General features: G+C 40.7%; 2 protein-coding genes across 8 annotated transcripts in view; one reads left to right on the forward strand and one right to left on the reverse strand.

Moving 5' to 3' along the window:
* The window catches only part of GALNT13 (polypeptide N-acetylgalactosaminyltransferase 13), a 391,518-nt gene that overhangs the window by 137,136 nt on the left and 240,002 nt on the right, over window positions 1-14,380 (reverse strand). For all 7 annotated transcript variants that reach the window (XM_033945850.1, XM_033945855.1, XM_033945852.1 and 4 more), the window contains one exon: window positions 4,660-4,840. In XM_033945850.1, coding sequence (XP_033801741.1) covers window positions 4,660-4,840 — 181 coding nt within the window. The remainder of the gene's footprint in view (window positions 1-4,659; window positions 4,841-14,380) is intronic.
* LOC117361051 (60S ribosomal protein L37-like) lies at window positions 3,344-3,637 on the forward strand. Its single transcript, XM_033945857.1, has one exon. It carries the CDS (start codon window positions 3,344-3,346, stop codon window positions 3,635-3,637), a length of 294 nt encoding a protein of 97 aa, XP_033801748.1.

Below are 14,380 nucleotides of genomic sequence, written 5' to 3' on the forward strand. Positions count from 1 at the left end.
TGGAGCAGGGGATGAGAGGGAGGGAGAGAAGGGGAAATATTGGACAAGGGCAGAAGGGATGCTAAATCATAGGGTGACAGGCAGAGAGAACAACAGGAAAAAGAGTGGAAGCAATCTTGAACCCTGAGGGTGAGGGCAGAGAGAGGTGGTGAGATGATTGATCATGGGGAGAGGGACAAAAGGGAATAGAGATGGGATAGGAAGATAGTGGAAGTAAAAGGACAGGGAGATGTATGTTTTTAGATGTATCTAAATAAAAATAATAACAAAAAATTTATCTTTTTTATGTCATCTTAGCATATTTTATGCTGCAGAACGAATTATTTTTTTTTACATGTATTCCTATGGGAAAACGCGTTTCACATAACGAACGTTTCACATAACAAACTTGCTCCTGGAACCAATTAAGTTCGTTGTGTGAGGCACCACTGTACATGCAACCAGCACAGTAACTACTGTAACAACCATCTTCACTGCCTAAGAAAAGCAACAAAATGAACCAGATTAAAAATTCCAGCGGCCTATTGAAACATGGCCGCATTGGTCTACTGTATACTCCAATACAGCATTGTCCACCATAATGCCATGTGCTTCATTGATATCCAGCTCTTTTCCCTCTAGCTTTCTATTATTGGATTTCGACCTCCCTTATTTTGTGACTGATTTATTTGAAGTATTTATATCCCACACAGTCCACAATTCCAGGCGAGTTATATAAAATATGCATAAAAGTCACATAAAACACAATACATGGCATTTCATAAATCTTTGGTCTTTACTCTCATTCCTTGAGGACTGCAAGTGAATATGCATGAGACAGATTTGCATACAATGGAGGAATCAGCATGCAAATCTCCTTCTATCATGTTCATATGGAATATCCTGAAAACCAGATCCATTGGTAACCCTGAAGGACTGGGAATGAAGGCCCATGGACAATGCTAGATAATCAGAGAGTAACTGGATTGCTTAAAAATAGAGTACACATTTAATTTACTAAAAGATTGTTTTAAAAAGTGCTATCAGAAGTTACCCAAAATAGTGGTATCAGACATTAATCTCAGTTCCAATAGTAATCTGAAAATGATGATGCTGCAAACTCAACAGCAGCAAAATATATACAAATGATTTTCTAATACTAGAAAGACTAGGAAAAAGTTCTACTTATTAAAACTCACCAAAATAATGTTGCGTTTTTGCGCTAATCAATTAATCTGCAGATGCATTTCTGATTAGCACAGAAACTCTCACTCTCTGCCTCAGACATGGAAAAAAATTAAAAAATTATTTTGCACGTGGTTTGCAAGTGCAAATGTTAAACTCACCACAGGATGCCTAAGAGTGTCCTGTAGAAATTCATTTTAATTTGTGTTAGGTGCACATTAGTGCCTAACACAGCCTAATGAAAGGGCCCCTTAGTTTGGATAAACTCTCCCCCTTTATGAAACCGCTTTAGCATTTTTTTATCGCCGGCCAGAGTGATAAAAGCTCCAATTGTGAAACCTTTTCACTTAACTACAGTATATTGCTTTGTAGTCATAAGTAAAGTATGGATCCAACCTCTCAACCTTATTTTCAAAGCTAGAAATTTGTTAAACGTATTATAATTAAGAACTTAATAAAATGGAAAATTAAGCAAAAGAAATCAAAACATTGCTGAATATACAGAAAGTCACCTATTAGCTCAGCTAAATCCCCTTATATAAATGCCATGTAATTGAACCTTTAAATGAGAAAATCTTTATGAAAACATTCCCTATTTATTATATCTGCATTGCTAAAATCAGTTATAATTAGCTATGAACAAAGAGGATTAGAAGGCTCCAATCAAAATGTGTTTATTGGTACTTGCTGCCAAATACAGGTTATATTAACTACATGAAAATTGTTTTTCTAATTAGAATGAACTTTAATTTAGAAATACATAAACTGAAAGTTCACCTCATTCGCATATTTTTGCACAAAATGAAAGCTTTCATTCTGCTTTCCCCACCATTCTTTTTCTTACCTACACATACAGGATTAAATTGTATACCGTATAAATTTGAATATAAACTAAGATTTTTGGATCAACAAATTGGCCGAAAAATGGGAATCTCGGTTTATATTTGGGTCAGCACAGACCCGCCCCCTTCCTGAACCTGTCTACAGGCCATGAGACCTGGTGGTCCAGCGGTGGTTGGGACAGGAGGGATCCTTCCTGCCTCCTGTCCCAGCCGATTCTAATTATTGTTCTCTCCCTCCCACCTCCCCTACCTATCTTTAGTTTCCCTGGCGGTCTAGTGGTGAATCGCAGCAGGAGCAAGAACTCACAGCATATAATAAGCTAGCAGCTCTGCATGGGCAGGAGCGAAGGTCACTCCTGCTGCTCAGATAGAAAGCCGGAACTGATAAGTCTCAGACTAAGTTTACCTCGAGTCAGATTCTGAGCGGGTTTCTGAGGTTCTTTTCCTTCCAGTGGTAACAGACTCTTTTTTCAGTGCTGTAAGTGAGAACCTTGATTGGCTTGTGTAATGGCTATACTTTAGCCCAAGGCTTCTCAATCCTCTCCTGGCTAGTTGGGGTTTCAGGATTATGTATACGTATATCATCACTACTCATTGTGGTAATCCTGAAAACCCAACAGGCTTGGTGTGCCACACATAGACATATCAAAAACCACAAGCAACCTTAGATATTTTCAGTTTAAACCCGCTTTAAGACCTCAGCGGTGCAGGCAATGTGTAGATTTCATTCACAACTTCATTAGCACCAAAATCTTCATCGGTCTATTTTTTATAGTTTTTTATATATATAATGTTATTCCTTTTTTCTAACTCTATATTTGTTTAGTTCTAATACTCATCTCTTTCATGAAGCATAACAGGGTTCTTCATGAAAGAGATGAGTATTAGAACTAAACAAACATAGAGTTATAAAAAAAGGAATAAAATTATATATATATAAAACTATAAAAAATAGACCGATGAAGATTTTGGTGCTAATGAAACTGTGAATGAAATCTACACACAGCCGGCACTGCTGAGGTCTTAAAGCGGGTTTAAACTGAAAATATCTAAGGTTGCTTTTGGTTTTTGATATTAGACAATAAAAGTATTGCTGTATTGCCTAATATATTTGTACATATAGACATAGACATATCCATTTAAAGCAGTGGTCTCAAACTCAAACCCATTGCAGGGCCACATTTTGGATTTGCAGGTTCTTGGAGGGCCTCAGAAAAAATAGTTAATGTCTTATTAAAGAAATGACAATTTGGCATGAGATAAAACTCTTTATAGTTTATAAATCTTTCCTATTGGCTAAGTCTTAATAATAATATTGTAATGCCCGCTGGAAGAAGATGACGAAAGGAACCTCGTCTTTCAGTAAACGCTGCAACAAGACACACACTTTGTGCCGTTGGTGTGGATCCAAGGCTTACCATCTCCAGAAATCTACCTGTGGTAAATGTGGATATCCAGCCAAGCGCAAAAGAAAGCATAATTGGAGTGCTAAAGCCAAAAGGTGCAATACCACGGGTACTGGCCGCATGAGGCTCCTAAAAGTTGTCTACCGCAGATTCAGGAATGGATTCCGTGAGGGAACAACATCCAAACCTAAGAGAGCAGCTATAGCAGCATCCAGTTCCTCTTAAAGAATGTGTTTTTGGAGGGTTAAAACAAATAAAATAATTGTAAAAAAAAAAATAATAATAATATTGTAATTTAAAGCTAAAGAGACATATGATCAAGAAACTGTTTTATTTTACTTTTTTGATTATGATAAACATACCGAGGGCCTCAAAATAGTACCTGGCGGGCCTCATGCAGCCCCTGGGCCACAAGTTTGAGACCACTGATTTAAAGCTATGAAGATTTCATCAATCCTTTCTCTCCAGGGTTGATCACTTAAAGCCGTGTAAAACTTTTTGGCTGGCCTAACGTCGCCATAAAATGTATCCATCAACACTTAAGATGGATAACTTTACACCCCGCCCTAGAATGCCCCTGACCCTACTCTTAACTAAACAGATAAAATGTACCCTTTTAAGGAACTACTTTAAGATGTGTTATTTTGTCACTAACTCATGCTATGTTAGCACAAGTCCCATTTTATGCAATGGGACGGACTTACTAATAACAGGGTTAACAGTAAAATGACCTGTCTTAAGGGTAGCCGACATTAATATATTCTCCTCCCCAAATGGGGGAGCTATCAACGTGGGCTTCCATTAAGACAGGTTATTAATAACTGGCGTTAACAGTAAAATAACACACCTTAATGGTACTACTATTTATCATTTCTATAGCGCTGAAAAGCATACGCAGCACTGTATATAAAACTATAAAAAATAGACCGATGAAGATTTTGGCGCTAATGAAACAGTGAATGAAATCTACATACAATAGAGGGTCTCTTCTGAGAAGAGCTTACAATCTAACATTGATAAATTCCTCTCTAAATGCAGGTAATATTTAGAAAAAAGGACTAATGTGATTAGCATCTGCTGCTAACCGCATAATTCTTTTGGAATATTAGGGTCTGCATATTTTTAATGGCAATGCATAGCCCTTCTGCATCCTCTATCTAGGAACCAATTGTATTATTCAGATTTTCAATTTTGAGAATAACTTTGGGAGGTTTGAATGTAAATTATTTTGCTTCAGCTTATCTTACCTGGGGAGATGATATAGAAGAAATCTTTAAACTCATCCATCCACACTTCTGCCAGTCTTCTGTTGTTCTTATTGATCACATGTCCTGTTCCACCAGGGAAAGTGTAAGGGGTCACTTTACGAAACACATGACCAACATGAGAGCATGTTACGATTTCCAAGGATCCTCCACACTGCCAAATCTGAAATTAATTAAAAAAATATATACAAAATGTGTTTATACATAATAAATAGAAACTAGCAATATCTACAGTAAAAAAAAAAGTTCTTAAAGATGGAAAATTGGGAAAACCTTAATTTCTTGCAATTTACAAATTTCAGATGGACCCTGAAACCGTCGGCACAATGTGCGGCGGCGGCAAAGAAAGAAAATAGGATGTTGGGCATGATAAAGAATGGAATCACAAGTAGATCGGAGAGGGTCATAATGCCGCTTTATAGAGCGATGGCCAGACCCCACTTGGAATACTGCGTCCAACCTAAAGAATGATATACAACTGCTGGAGAGGGTGCAGAGATGAGCAACGAAACTAGTAAATGGTATGGAGAAACTGGAATACGAGGATCGACTTAAGAGACTGGGATTGTTTTCCCTTGAGAAAAGGAGACTGCGAGGGGATATGATCGAGACCTTCAAAATACTGAAAGGAATCAACAAAATAGAACAGAAAAAATTATTTACATTGTCCAATTTGACACGGACAAGAGGACACGGAATGAAGCTAAGGGGGGACAAGTTCAGGACAAATATCAGGAAGTTCTGCTTCACGCAGAGTGGGTGACACCTGGAATGCTCTCCCAGAGGAGGTTATTGCTGAATCGACTGTCCTAGGATTCAAAAGCAAACTAGATGCACATCTCCTTACGAGAGGCATAGAAGGATATGGGTGACTAAAAATTACGCCAGGTGTACGCCTGGCAGGGCCTCCGTGTGTGCGGATCACCGGACTTGATAGACCGAAGGTCTGATCCGGAGATGGCGCTTCTTATGTTAAATGGATCAAGATCACTCTGCAGACTGGTTTATTTGTGCTTAAGTTCTAAATAAGTGCCTCCAAAGTTGTAAAGTCCTAAAATGGAGGCGGTAGTGGCTAGTGCGCTCGGGAATTTAACGCACGCTATTGTGCATGTTAAGGCCCTAGCTCACCTTTGTAAAAGGAGCCCTTGGTCATATTAAGAGGTTTTGATGTACTGACAGCTGGATAACCTGCTGTATTAAAATTCACTCTTCTAACTGGCTAAATTTATTCTACAGAAAATTGTAGCCTACAAAAAAAAAAAATGAGCAGCATCTGAGGCATTACCAGACTGAGGTAAAACACAGCCGGTCAGTGTTGATGGTCAGAATGGGCTTCTAGAAAACTGCCTTTCATATGCCATGGCTTCTTCCCAAGTTCTCTCATATTCCTATAGTTCTGTGTTGGGTCATTCTTATCCCCTAATTGCCACTTTCTAAGTTTTTTGCCTTCCTCTTTCCTTCTATCCCCAGCTGATTTCTGGACCCTCTTCATCCTTCTCATTTCCCCCTTTTGGGTCCTATCCTCCTACTCTCATATAGTCGTTTCCCAACTCCTCTCCCTCCTATTTTCATGTTCTCTTTCTCCTATCCTTTCTGGGTCCCCTCCCTTCACCTATAACAGGGCGTTTATGACATTCTGTCAAATTATTTGGCAAAATGCCTAACACTATATACTCCGCCAAGGACGCTGAGGTCACAGAATCGTTGGTTGCTAGACACAACGAAGGGGAATATTTTACGATATGTACGGACCTTAAATTCATGCTTCTCTACAGCTGGACCATTTATGTGGCATGCATTGTCTGGTACCTTACGGTTTTGTAGAAATCTATTGCAATTTAGAAAGTTGCTTAAGACCCATCTCTTTGCTCAAGCTTTTCTAAGCTAATATCCTGCCTTTTTAAAATAAAATAACTTTTTTAAAGTTATTTTATTTTTACTGATGTATGTGATTTCTTAAGATGTTCAAATCTGAATTGTATTTGTGATACTGTGAGTCATCTTGGACAAAGGTGGATTAGAAATGTTTTAAATAAATAAATAAAACCCCTGTCTAGGTCCATTCTAGCCCTCTTCTTCCTTTAAGTACTTTGCACACTCTCAGCCCAGTGGCAGCAGCTACAGCAGAAGATATTGGAGTTGATTTATTGCATATTCAAATGCCTCTCACCTCCCTTCCTACAAGTCTATTTCGTAACAGGAAGCTGATTCAGGAAATTGGACAGGGAGCCATAGAGGGCTTAACCTAATAAGTGTGCTAGGCTTTGCATACAACTCAGCATGGCAATTGTACACTATTTTAAGCATTACCATGAGCACCTTGTGCTAAAATGAGTTGTGCACATGAGCTATGTTGTACAAAGACTCAGAGTGGAATTAAACCTTTGCTGTTCCCTTTTTTTGTACAAGCCTTTGCAGTATAACGCTGGTCTGAGTTCTCTTTTATGATATGCCCAGATTGAATTGTTGCTTATATATGTTGTATGTAATTTGAGTGTTATATTGTAATCTGCTTTGGTTTAAAGTGGAATATGAAAATAAAATAAATCCACACTTACCTCCTCTTTTTCTAAGGTGCGCTATGCTTTTTAGCGCATAATAAATATTAGCTCACGCTAAACATGCAATAAACGCTAACATGTGCATGTTATCCTATGGACGTGTTAGCAGTTAGTGCACACGTTGATTTAGCACGTGCTAAAATGCTTAGCGCACCTTAGTAAAAAAGGGCCTTAAAGTTGCATGCACAAATCTCTTACACATGGTTTTGTAAAGGGTTTTCTAGCACGATGGAGAGGAATGTAATTTTAAATGAACTATTTTGAAAGAAATAACGGTGGTTTAAACAAATAGGTGGGGACTGAATAGTCATGCCAGAATCTAGTATTTTGTGAAAATGTGTCTATAAATAAATAATATAGGTACAATATTAGAGGTTTGGAAAAAAATTTTTAAAGTATTATAAGAAGAAATGAAACTAAATGGTTTTAAAGTAAATGAATTTAAAGATAAAGATTTTGGATGGGTATAATGATAATGGGCCAAAGTAGATTTCCTGGTGCTTTCACTAATTGTAAGAGCCAAAATATAGGATAATTAATTTATTTATTTATAAATAAGTTTCTGAATAATTAATTTTGTCTCTTGTTTTCACTTTATAGTGTTAATTAATTTAACCACTCTGGTCCTGATGAAGCTCTCCTACTGTAAACGAGAGCGAAACAGAGATCTTCCATCGCTGCTGTAGTCAGAGGACCAGGTATGAAAACATACACCCGAGCTAGGTATCATCATATCTACATTATAAAATTGAAATAAGGATAAAAAATGAACTTAATTGGCCTCTGGATTGCTACACCCCAAATAAATGATTTTGCATGTACTTTCATTAAAGTGTAGCTGCCGTAACTTTGGCCACATTTCCCACTCCTTAAACTCATCTTTCGCTGTATCTCATATTATCTGCAAACAGGCCCACTCTCCCTTCTATTCCTTCCCCAATGCCATTTATGACAAAAATGAAGAGGACTGGGCCCACCACCAATCCTTGAGGCACTCCACTGCTCATTTTTCCCTGACCAGAATTGATTACCATGCTTCAAGTTCTGATCAATCTAGAAAGAGAACATTTACTACCTACTCCTTATCCAACTGCTCTGGGCCCTTAATCCAAGAATTAAATACTATTTGATTGACAATATTTTAACTTGGTTGAAACCATGTTATCTATGATGCCGTAACTCACTAACTTCACGAACAGCTCAATTATATCCTTCCAAAAAAACCAGGCTGGTTATAAGGACCCCAGGTCACATATGGGATGCCTTGTTCTATATTTCACATGACAGTCATTCCTTTTCTTAAACAGTTAATGTTTAATTTGTTTAAGTGGCGCTGTATAAAGTCATGCAATATCTAATGAAGCCTTTATTCAGGTTAACATGTTCTGAGTACATCAGAGGTATTATGTACTTTTTCTAACTCTATTAGCTAGCAAAATGAGAATTCATATCAATAGATATCCTACAGCTATTATAAAGCACTGCCTGTAAAGCCCAAGATAATGTCTGTTCTCGGGCAAAGCAAATAAGTTAATAAAATGCTATCTCATTTCAGAAAGTTTTGTCATTATTTCTAAACTGGAGATAATCCATTTCAAGAAAGATCCAGTTTAATACTACAAGTTATAAAATATGATGAAAATTCTGGACTATGCTTCTCTTTGTACAGAAGGGGTTTGTGAGGCTGTAAAGATGGGGGGTGGGGGTGGAGGGGCGACATTCAGACCGTGGGATTCAGCCCAAATAAGTGCTGTGCTACAATTGGCAGTGAACCCAAATATTCAATGCAAGGCTGTTTCTGATGACTGACACTGAGTATTCAGGGGATTTGGGGCCGCTATTAACATAACCAGATAAGTCAATATTCAGCACTGGCCAGTCAAGTTAATAGTGATGGTCTGCTATTTACACGGCTCAATTTGGTTGCTAAACTTAACCAGCCAGCATTTGAATATTAACAGCTAGCCTCTAACCACAGATATTCAGCAGAGATAACCCACTATCTCTTGTTGCATATTAGCGGTTAACTGGACAACAAATTTTTCCATATGTTTTGCTGCCTTAAAACAAACTGGTGATTACAAAATAAGCACAAATATAATTTCCCACTGACTGAATCACATAGGAATTTTGAGAAACACGATGGTATCTTTAATTGACTATAACATATTTTAATGCACAAAGTTTCTGATACGCTGTGATAGTTCCCCATGGCTAAAAGTGTTTTCCTGCTGATTTTCATTTGTACTCAGTGTCCAGTGCATCTCGTTGCAGTATCCAACAATAGTCAGCCAGCATTGATAGATTCCAGTTGCCCTGATATCTTTTTTCCATAGTAGCAATGTCCTGGTGAAACCTTTCGACATGTTTGTCTCTGACTGCACCATGATTTGCGGGAAGAAGTCCAAGAAGTGTAAATGTAGAAAGTGTATCTTCAGTGATATGTTGCATTTCATGGTTTTGTATGCTCTAAGAAGTTTGTCAACCAGTTGAATATAGTTTGGTGCTCTGTTACTAACAAGAAAATTCTCAACGACATACAAGAATGCTTTCCAGGTGATTTTCTCTGGCCCAACTAACAGATCTTCAAATCTCTCATCATTGATGATGTGTCTGATCTGTGGACCGACAAAAATGCTCTCCTTAATCTTGGCATCAGTTATTCTTGGAAACATCTGTTTTAGATAAAGAAAACCTGTGCCTTCCTTGTTCATCGATTTATGAAATTTTTCATCAGTCCAAGTTTTATGGGCAGAGGAAACAAAAATATCTTTATCAGGTCAACAAGTGCTTCATGTACCACATTTTTCTGTCCTGGAACCAAATTCTTACAGAGTGGCCAGTTCTTTTGAATGTAATGCAATGCCTTAGCATGGTTGTCCCATTCACAAATAAAACAGTACTTGGTATATCCAAGCTGCATTCCAAGTAGCAGAGCTGCTACTTTAAGATCACTGCAGATGTTCCAGTTGAACTTTGTGTACTGGATATGCTTTAAGAGCAATTCCATGTCTTCATATGTTTTTTTCATGTGTGCAGTATAGCCAATAGGTGTCGGCAGGTAGCCATTGCCATTGTGTAACAAAACAGCCTTAAGGCTTAACACTGATGAATCAAAAAGATGCCACTCCTGTAGGTCATGCGTACAACTCAAAGCTGTGAACAACCCTTCAATGTCAGTGCAGATACAGAGGTTTTCAACCTGTGCAAAGAAATTTGTTAATTCTTCTTGGCAGCTTCAAAAGTCAAAAATATTCTTAACTGGCAAGAGCAAACACCATCCCTTGAACCCAATAATTCTGCTTTTGACAAACCTAATTCTCTGACCAGGTTGTTTAATTCTTACTGAGTTATGAGATGAGGTTCACCAGATGTACATGGTTCAAAATCAGGACCAATGTCACTGTCGGTGCTTGGCTGGTACATGGCAGATTCTTCATCGGTTTTGCTTAAGCTCCATTTCTCTGGTGGATTCAGTACCAGAAGAATGTCATCTTGAGGCAATGGTCTCATGGCAGACAGAAGATTGGGGTATTCAATTGATTTATTTTTACCAGAGAAACCAGACACATTTGTCAGACAGAGGTAACAGTCTGTCAAGTGATTCTTTTGTTCTCACCATATCAATGTGATAGCAAATGGCATTGACTTCCGAGTTACTCGGAGCTAAGCTCTAAGATCGACGGCACATCTTACACAACAAATGTGAGGAGCCCATGGTTTGTCTTGATCACCAATCTTGCTCATATGCTTTCTTAACAAGTCAAGTCATGGTGCGTTTTTGAGGCTAAAGCATGTACTTGCCACAAATGTAGCAGAATGTATCATAGCTTTTAAGACATCGGCAAGACATTTTTGCTGTCACAAATTATCCTATAATAATTAATAATTAACTGACTTACTACTGTATTTTTCGCTCCATAAGACAGACTTGACCATTAAGACGCACCCTAAATTTAGAGGAAGAAAACAAGAAAAAACCCATTCTGAACCAAATTCTCCCTACTAGGCTCTGTACCCAACCCCTCACTCCTTGCCAAGCTCTAAACCCTGGCCCTCCTCCCTGCCAGGCTCTGTACCCTATCCTCCCTCTGATGGTCTAGTGGTAGGCCGGTACAGGGCAGGCAGGCCTAGTGGCTGGCAGGCAGGCAGGGCTAGTAGCTGGCATGCAGGGACAGGGCACAGGGCAGGCAGGGCTAGTAGCTGGCAGGCAGGCAGGCAGGGACAGGGCAGGCAGTGCTAGTAGCTGGCAGGCAGGCAGGGGCAGGGCTTGTGGCTGGCAGACAGCCTCTCACCCCGAGGCAAGCAAGCAGGCAGGAAGGCCCTGGTACCTTTTTAAAAATTCTGCCATACAGCGCTGTTTGGCAGGAGCTTTCAGCGCTCCTGCCCTTCCCTCAGCTGACTCCAAAACTCTTGTGGCAGCGTCAGAGCAGAACACAAGGCAGGCACGAGCTTTTCGCATTCCTGCCTGGTCCTGCTCCGCTCCATGAATGGCTACCGTCAGTCCCGCAAGAACTGGCGGCAGCCATTCACGGAGCAGGACCAGGCAGGAATGCGAAAAGCTCATGCCTGCCTCATGCTCTGCTCTGACGCTGCCTTGAGAGTTTTGGAATCAGCTGAGGGAAGGGCAGGTGCGCTGAAAGCTCCTGCCAAAATGCACTGGATGGCAGGATTTTAAAAAGTGCTCCCCTCTGACGCTGCCGTGAGAGTTCTGGAGTCAGCGGAGGGAAGGGCAGGAGCGCTGAAAGCTCCTGTCATACAGCACTGGATAGCCAGATTTTTTAAAAAGGTACGGGGTACAGGTGGGTATTCGCTCCATAAGACGCACCTTTATTTACACCCCCTTTTGGGGTGGAAAAATTGTCTCTTATGGAGCGAAAAATATGGTAATTAAGTTACTCACTTAGACAATACTATGCCTTGAAGAATCAAAATACACCCGAACTGACAGACCCTTAATGAAGATTATCCCTGTATGCAAACTGCTTTTATATAGCCATTTCAGGCAGCATCCATCAAGCCCATGTACAAGCATGCCTAGGCATGCCCAGACTGCATCATTTCCATGGACATTATGCAACTTGCCCTGAATGTACGTCTGGACATGCCCACACTATATCCAAGGTATAACATGAACAATAGGCCTATATTAAGAATTAGGCTACAAATTAATTGCATTAGCCTGAAAGTATAACAAGAAATTGTAAAAATGTACTTTTTTGTTAAAACGGTACGTGATACGTAATTTTAAATGTGATTTTCGTAATCAGCAACCTGAAAGTATTGAAGAAGCAAAAACTTTGTTGTCCAGTGAAATGCTATTTAAGAGGCAAGGAGCTGTTCCTGGCAAGTTAAATAGTGCTGAATATCAGGGGAAGTATTCCTACCCCTGGAGAGAAGAAATCCTAACAGCAATATCTACGAGTGAGATTAACAATTTGGGGGGGGGGAGGAGAATTCTGTATAGGTCTTGCAAAGTTAGGCGCTTAATTTTGCATGTGGATCTTCCATAGTAATTGGCTTAATTGGTAACAACTGGCAGTAACAAGCACTTAATTGGCAGTCAAGAGTTACATACGGATCTGCCCTACACCCTATTCTATAATACGTGTACCTAATTTTCATAGCGTGCAACTCCAAAGAAGGAATGGCAATGGGAAAGGAATGGGCAGGCCATGGAAACTGGGTGGACAGTTACAGAATACTGTTATATACGCACCTAACTTCCATTAGCAGGGTGCGAACATTTATACTAGCCTTTGGCAGGCATAAATGCTCATGCCCAAAGTTAGGCGTGAAAGCCCTGATTCTATAAGCGGCACCTAAAACATAGGTGCTGAGGAACACAACACTTATCGCATGCCAGTCTTAAGTTAGGTGCCGTTTACAGAATTGCGCCTAAACCAGACTTAGGCACTGGTAATAGAGAATGACATGGTGGCGGTTTACCTGCGGCCACCGGGTTTAGCCGCGGGTAACCCGCCAAAACGGGGAACAAAAACTAGCAGTCGCTGCGGCAATGGGGACAAGGCCATTCAACGCCCCATGGAGCGGTGAATGGTCTTGTCCCCGCAGTGAGGCATGAAGGATCGCGCAGTCCCCGCAGCCCACACCCGTCTGCCCAATCGATCCTAGTGATTAGCCAGCTCTCTCCCTTCTCCTCACCTTAGTTTGTAGGTTTTCTTTTTCGGCGACCCACACGCTATCAAAGAGCCGCGCACCCGCTGCTGCTCAGTTTCGATCTTCTGCTCTGACGCAACCGGAAACAGGAAGTTGCAGCAGAGCAGAAGATTGAACACTGAGCAGCCGCGCATGCGCGGCTCTTTGGGAAAGCGTGCAGGTCGCCGAAAAAGAAAGCCTGCAAACTAAGGTGAGGAGAAGGGCTGGCTAAACACTAGGATCGATTGGGCAGGCGGGTGGGGGCTGCGAGGACCGTGCGATCGCCCGTGTTCCCGGCTCAAACTGGAAGGAGGGAGTGAAAGGGAAAAGGATTCTGGGCCAAGGGGATGAAGAAGCCACAGCAGGAAAGAAAGGGAAGGACAAGCAGGTGAGCCAGATGCTAGAAGCAGGGGGGGAGGAGGAAGAAAGAGGGAAAAAAGCTAGATGGGGTTGAAAAGAAGAGACACACTGGTATGGAAGAGGAAGATAGGGGAAATCTGGACACAGGAAGGTAACAGAAAGAGGGGAAATTATGTGCATGGGGCATAGGGACAGAGACATAAAGGGGACATGCCATGGGGATGGTATATAGACACAGGGGGGGGGGCAATGGCAGATACATAGGGGAGATATTAGAAATGGGGAAAATAGGAGCACAGAAGCGAGATGGTTTGTGGGGATGGGACAGGGACCGAGCTCGCAGGCTCCAGTGGCTTGCATAAATTACATTGTAACATGCCATGAAAATAAGAGGGAGGAAGGTAGATAGATAGGCCACGCGAGAGGAGCTGAAGGGTGGTAGAAAGGAACAGATGGTAAAGGAGGGAGGGAAGGGTGGTGGTGGAAAGGAATAGGACAGACATTGAAGGAGGGTGGAGAGGAACAGACCCTGAAGGGAAATGTGGAAGACAGAATGGGAAGAAGACAGATGCCAGACTATGGTGGAGCGGAGGGAAGAAGATGGGTGCTAGACCAATTTGGGG

The sequence above is a fragment of the Geotrypetes seraphini genome, chromosome 5 (assembly GCF_902459505.1).
Source record: "Geotrypetes seraphini chromosome 5, aGeoSer1.1, whole genome shotgun sequence".
NCBI lineage: Eukaryota > Metazoa > Chordata > Amphibia > Gymnophiona > Dermophiidae > Geotrypetes > Geotrypetes seraphini.